The sequence below is a fragment of the Tripterygium wilfordii genome, chromosome 2, assembly GCF_013401445.1.
Source record: "Tripterygium wilfordii isolate XIE 37 chromosome 2, ASM1340144v1, whole genome shotgun sequence".
Taxonomy (NCBI): Eukaryota; Viridiplantae; Streptophyta; class Magnoliopsida; order Celastrales; family Celastraceae; genus Tripterygium; species Tripterygium wilfordii.
The window spans coordinates 5063202-5069141 of record NC_052233.1 but is presented as its reverse complement, the minus strand read 5'-3'; the positions used below and the strand labels follow the sequence as shown (position 1 = coordinate 5069141).

Sequence of the window (5940 nt, the reverse complement as noted above, 5' to 3'; positions counted from 1 at the left end):
ATTTGGAGCAAGTGTGGTCATATCATCGAATTTAACATTTACACTTTCTTCCACAATTTTAGTTCTAGAGTTAAATACTCTATATGCTTTAGATGATGATGAATATCCTAAAAATATTCCAATGTCACTCTTTGCATCAAATTTATCCAAATTGTCTTTGGTATTTAAAATAAAACATTTAGCACCAAAAACCTTAAAGTAATCTACTTTAGGTTTCTTGCCATACAAGAGTTCATAAGGAGTTTTCTTCAATCCTTTTCTAATGCTAAGTCTATTACTCACATAACATGCATTACTAGTAGCTTCGGCCCAAAAATATTTAGGAAGATTATATTCTAGAAGCATGGTTCTTCCTAGTTCTTGTAAAGTTCTATTCTTCCTTTCTACAACCCCATTTTGTTGAGGTGTCCTAGGAGCACTAAACTCGTGTTTAATACCAAAAGAAGCACACAAAGAATCAAAATTAGCATTTTCAAATTCACCTCCATGGTCACTTCTAATTTTTGAAACCTTTAAGTTATGCTCATTTTGCAATCTCCTAAGTAAGTTTTCAAAAGCATGCAATGCATCACTTTTATGCACAAGAAACAAACACCATGTAAATCTAGTATAATCATCCACAATAACAAATGCATAGTATTTTCCACCTAGACTCCTAACTCTACTAGGACCAAATAAATCCATATGTAACAATTCTAGAGGCCTAGAAGTACTAATATCAAGTTTAGGCTTAAAAGACTCTTTAGTTTGTTTACCCCTAACACAAACATCACAAACATGTTCAACATTGAAATTTAACTTAGGCAATCCTCTAATAAGTTCATTGGCACACAACTTTTTCAATGTAGACATTCCGATATGACCTAATCTTCTATGCCAATGCAAAGCATCATCATCCTTAGCAAGCAAGCAAGATATTTTAGAATTTTTCATAGCATCAAAATGCATTACATACATATCACCACTTCTACTTCCTAATTTCACAACATTACCATAAACATCAAACACATAACATTTATCATTTTTGAAAAGAATATCAAAGCCTTTATCGGCTAAATGACTAACACTCAATAAATTAAAAGATAAATTTTCAACCAATCTTACTTCACTAAGGGAGAAAGAAGAGTTACCTATGGATCCCAAGCCTAGGATCTTACCTTTGACCTTGTCTCCAAAGGTCACAAATCCTCCATTCTTCTTTGCTTCAAAGGATGTGAATAATGAAGCATCTCCCGTCATGTGTCTAGAACAACCACTATCCAAATACCATTTGCATGACTCGGATTTGGATTTTAAGCACACCTAGATAAACACATGTTTAATATACCTTAGGTGTCCAAACTTTGGATCCTTTGGGGTTAGCAGCAATAAAGGCATATGCATCAATTTTGAAAGTTCTCATCACATATGCTTTCTTTTCAAAGTCATTCAACCCTTTAGGCACCCAAACCTTCTTCACATAAACTTTCCTCTTCCTAGGTGTAGTTCCCTTAGGAACATTAGCCTTACCCTTAGGGTAGGTACCATTTTTGTTCACGTTGACCGTGGCCTCCTTAGCCTCTAGGGTGTCCTTAAGTTTCATAGGATCATATCCTAATCCACTCTTGTCAAGATAATGTCTTTGAGATGCAAGAAGTTCATCCAATTTAGAAGAACTCATAGAAAATTTGAAAATTGTTTTTCAAGCATATTGTATTTCTCATTGGCCATATCAAGCTCTTTTTGTAGAGAAGAAGAGTTAGGCATAATAATGCACTCATGATCATCCCATGTATCCAACTCACCTTCTAGCTCGTGAATCCTAGCATGCAAAGCATCTAAGTCATGTGAATTGCTAGATGATGCAATGTTACTAGAATTAACACATGTTTTCAATTGATCTTTTAAATCCTCATTTTCTTGAACTAATGCATCAAGTGAAAAACATACATCATCATATTTAGATTTCAAATCACAACACTCATTTAGATGCATTTTTTCTACTTTAGAAAGTCTACTAACTTCTTTCTTAGCATGCTTGTGTTTATGCATCAATTTCTCATAAGCAATATAAAGTTCATCATAAACACAAGAGAGCTCATCATAAGAAGGTTTAGAAGATGTTACCATCTCATCCGAATTTGATGAGGACACTTCCTCTTCCTCATTTGCCATGAGACACAAGTTGGCTTGGAGTTCCTCTTCACTATCACTTGAAGATGATGATGAAGAATCATCCCAAGTGGCCTTGAATGCCTTCTTCTCCTTCTTCCCTTTTTCCTTCTTCTTCTCTTTCTCTCTATATTCCTATGCTTCTTCTTTTGAAGCTTAGGGCAATCGGCCATAAAGTGACCTACTTTGCCACACTTAAAGCAAGTACTCTTTTATTTCTCTTTCTCCTCTCTCTTTTCTTTAAAAGTCTTTCTATTCTTGAATCCTCCACGTTTGTTCATCTTCAAGAACTTCTTGAAATGCTTAGCTAATAGGGCTGCCCCTATTTCACTATCATCATCACTAGAATCCGAACTAGTGTCACTATTGATCCTAAGAGCTAAGCCATTTTTCTTAGGTGGTGCATCTTCCTCATCTAATCTTGACATCTCCAACTCATGTGTCATTAGGCTTCCTATTAATTCCTCTATCTTAAGCTTCCTAAGGTCTTTAGCCTCTTTAATGGCTACTACCTTATCTTTCCAAATCCTAGGTAAACTCCTAAGAGCATTCCCAACAGTCTCTTTATAACACTCTCTATCCTCATATTTGAAGACTACATCCAAAAATCATGACCCAGCAGAATCCTTATCCTTATATGTATCTCTATTTCATTCTCTACGTCTGTTTTGGGTCCCCAGGTGGAGGGAGTGAAAAAAGCGCTCCCTACATATGTAAAATTACAATTTACACCTCAAAAAAATTGACACGTCAGCCCTCTAAGGGGGAGACGAATCGTGGAGATCATTCGCGACATACGATTCGAAGTTTCTCCAGTGCTTTCTCTATTCTCCATGGGTGCCGTACTGAAGAAATCGACAAAAACAGCCCTCCTCCACTAGGTTTTTGCCTCTGTCTCATCTCTAAGAATCGTGAAATCATCTAATTTGAAGATATTCTTTCAAAACAATAAAATCTAGGGTTCAATGTTCTTGATTTTGACTGCATGTTTTGATTTTAGGGAGATCTAATTTTTTCGATTTTGACAAATATTCAATATTTACCTTCTGCACATTCGTGTAGTTTCTTCTCGCTTACTCTTCAAAGGATTCATGTGATGGTGCCTTTGCTGTGTAGAAGTTTGTGTCAAGAGTACCTTATGTCGAAGGTGTTCTTAAATATTTAGAAATTTTATACTTGTCTTGAATCTCTATTTTTTTTTTGTTGCTGATATAGGTTTTTCATTGGTTGGTTTTGGGGGTTAATTTTGATGTGTAAAACGAGGACATAATATATAATCTGGGCTTTGATTCTTTGAACATAATATGTGAAATCACTTGCTTGGATAGTATGCCATATAAAACAATGCACTATAGTATGTGTGCGTCTCTATGGGTTATGATTGATGTACTTAGTTGAACCACAACTGGGTGGCTATCAATGTTGAAATATTGGATAGGAATAACCCATAGGGAATTTTGGGTAGTTTAGGTTGAGATAGTTTTTGACATTGCTTGGAGCTGACAACATTATTCTCAGTTTTAAAGACTCCAAACATATCCTTTTCATGCACACAGCAGGAATGCAGGATGTCTCTTTAGAGCTTGAAGAATAATTTAGAAACAAAAGGGAGATGAATAGTCAGTACAAATGACTGGTCCTACAAAATAATTTACGCTGCTTAAAACAAAAGAAGTGTAAAGGGGTGATGATTCGGCTCCATTCCAATGCCATCTGTAGAGTAGAATTTTTTTTTGAAGTCTCAAATTTTCTATCAGCAGTAATGAAGAGCTTGATTATGTTGATGTCTAATCTACAAAGCCAACTCTGCTTTCTGACTACATTATCTTTTGCTACGATTTCTGTTTTAAAATGCTACTCTTTTTTCTTTGCTTCCTTGTCCTGTTTTCTCCCTTTGGTTTCTTGTCTTTGTTTTTGTGGTTCCTTTTGTTATATGTACATGCTAGATATATTTTGTAGGAATAGCAATCAGTTGCTCTCATTCAGTTCCTCTTCATAGAACTTACCCAGTCTTTTTCACTATCACTACTACTAGTCTAGTACCAGTGAATTAATTCAATCCATCATGATGCCATACCAGTGAATTAATTCAATCCATCATGATGCGTTATGGCCACTTATGGATAGAAGCTTTTGTATTGTGATTGTGGCTTTTGTTTGTAATTATCAATGTGAAGTTTTATGTTCACATGTCTATATTCATATGTTTTTGCTTGGAAGCCATATCATATGGAGACTCAAATGCATGATGAAAGCATGGACAAGCCAAAAGTTAGAAAGGCAAAAAATTATACGGTAGCGGAAGACCTCATTTTAATCGCGGCTTGGGAACATACTAGTGAAGATGTCGTGATTGGAACTGATCAAGCAAAAGAACAATATTGGACTCGAGTGTGGAGAGAGTATCTTTCGAATGCAAGTAGTTATCCCTATCGACCGGAGAAATCAATAATCAATCGATTCAGCATTATCCGGACTAAATGCTTAAAGTTTTCTGGAATTGTTCAGAGCATTGAGTATGCGAATCCGAGTGGAATGACTGAGCAAGACAAGGTAAACTTGCCTATATTATGATCATTGCTTTAATATATCAGAGATAGTTGTAGCTTTATATTGACATTTTGATCAATATTTTGTAGCTTAATCAAGCCATTAAAGCATGGTCTACTGAGGAGAAGGAAAGAGGTGTCTTCAAGTTTTTACATTGTTATCAAGCGCTCAAGAATTCTCCGAAGTGGATTACAGAAGTGGTGCACCCTAGTTTGAGCCGAAGCACAGCTGCATCAGAGTCTATAAATTTAGGAGACGATGTGAGTGCCTCTGGTCATGTAGAATTAGAAAGACCAGTTGGTAGGAAGGCTGGAAAGGAGCGAATGAAGAACAAAAAAATAAAAGTGGAAGATAGTGGAGAATCTCAAACGAGCATTAATTTCGAAAAATCACAAGAATTGATGCAAAAGTTTCATGAGCAGAAGATGGATGTCATCATGCAGGATAGTAAAAAAATGGACGAGTATCTACAATTGAAGAGGGAAAAGCTTGAGCTTGATCGGGAGCATAAAGAGGAGAAGGTAATGACTATTGACATGTCTAATTTGAATGAGATGCAGCGAAAGTACATTGAAATGAAGCAATGGAAGATCTTCGAAAAAGCATTTAACAAGTAGTACCCCTGAACCTGTTTTAATTTAAGTTTGAACTTGTATTAAATTAAGTTTTATTTGGACTTGTTTTAGAAGATGTGTTTGTTTCAGGATCTTGTTTCAAACATTTACTTTGAAACTTTTTTTAATCTTTTTGTTTGTGAATTTAAGTGCATTTGGGATGTCACAAGCAGATGTGTTGGAAGCGGCACATGAGCCATTTATTGTTGTATATGGACCTGAATCTATCGTGGAAAAGCAATGTTATTGGAACAAGTGAAACAAAAATTTGAAGAAATTACATGAAACGAATTATTAGACAATACTAATAAAATAGGTCCATTACATGACAACCTTAATCTAGTACTCAATATTTCCATGCCTCTCCCATAGATGCTCAATTAAATCGGCTTGAAGACGACGGTGTTGAGTCTTATCTTTTAACTTCTGACGTCCCTTAATGAATTGGTCATAATCAAAATCTTCATACTCACGAGTCAGTGATATATCAGAAACTTCTTCAAATAAATAATAGTTACCTTTCTCTAATGATTTGTATAGGTCACGCTCTTCTTCTACAATCATGTTATGCATTATAACACATGCCTTCATGATGTTCTTCATTGTTGCTGTTTTGAAAAACCTG

General features: G+C 35.4%; 1 protein-coding gene across 2 annotated transcripts; it reads left to right on the top strand.

Annotated features, from left to right (window-relative positions):
- Positions 1–2745: 2745 nt before the first annotated feature.
- On the top strand, positions 2746–5484 carry LOC120006712. Of its 2 annotated transcripts, XM_038856861.1 has the most exons (3): positions 2746–3032; positions 4372–4704; positions 4791–5484. In XM_038856861.1, the coding sequence occupies exons 2-3, from the start codon at positions 4381–4383 to the stop codon at positions 5316–5318; spliced, it is 852 nt and encodes a 283-aa protein (XP_038712789.1). In that variant the 5' UTR covers positions 2746–3032; positions 4372–4380; the 3' UTR covers positions 5319–5484. The 2 variants fall into 2 exon arrangements, with proteins under 2 accessions (XP_038712789.1, XP_038712780.1); XM_038856852.1 differs by lacking the exon at positions 2746–3032 and having other exon boundaries at positions 3888–4704.
- The last annotated feature ends 456 nt before the right edge of the window (positions 5485–5940 follow it).

Coding starts and splice junctions, on each gene's coding strand:
- LOC120006712 (XM_038856852.1), top strand. CDS start 4,333: ATGTTCACATGTCTATATTCATATGTTTTTGCTTGGAAGCCATATCAT. Junction 4,705..4,790: donor GAATGACTGAGCAAGACAAG/GTAAACTTGCCT, acceptor AATATTTTGTAG/CTTAATCAAGCCATTAAAGC.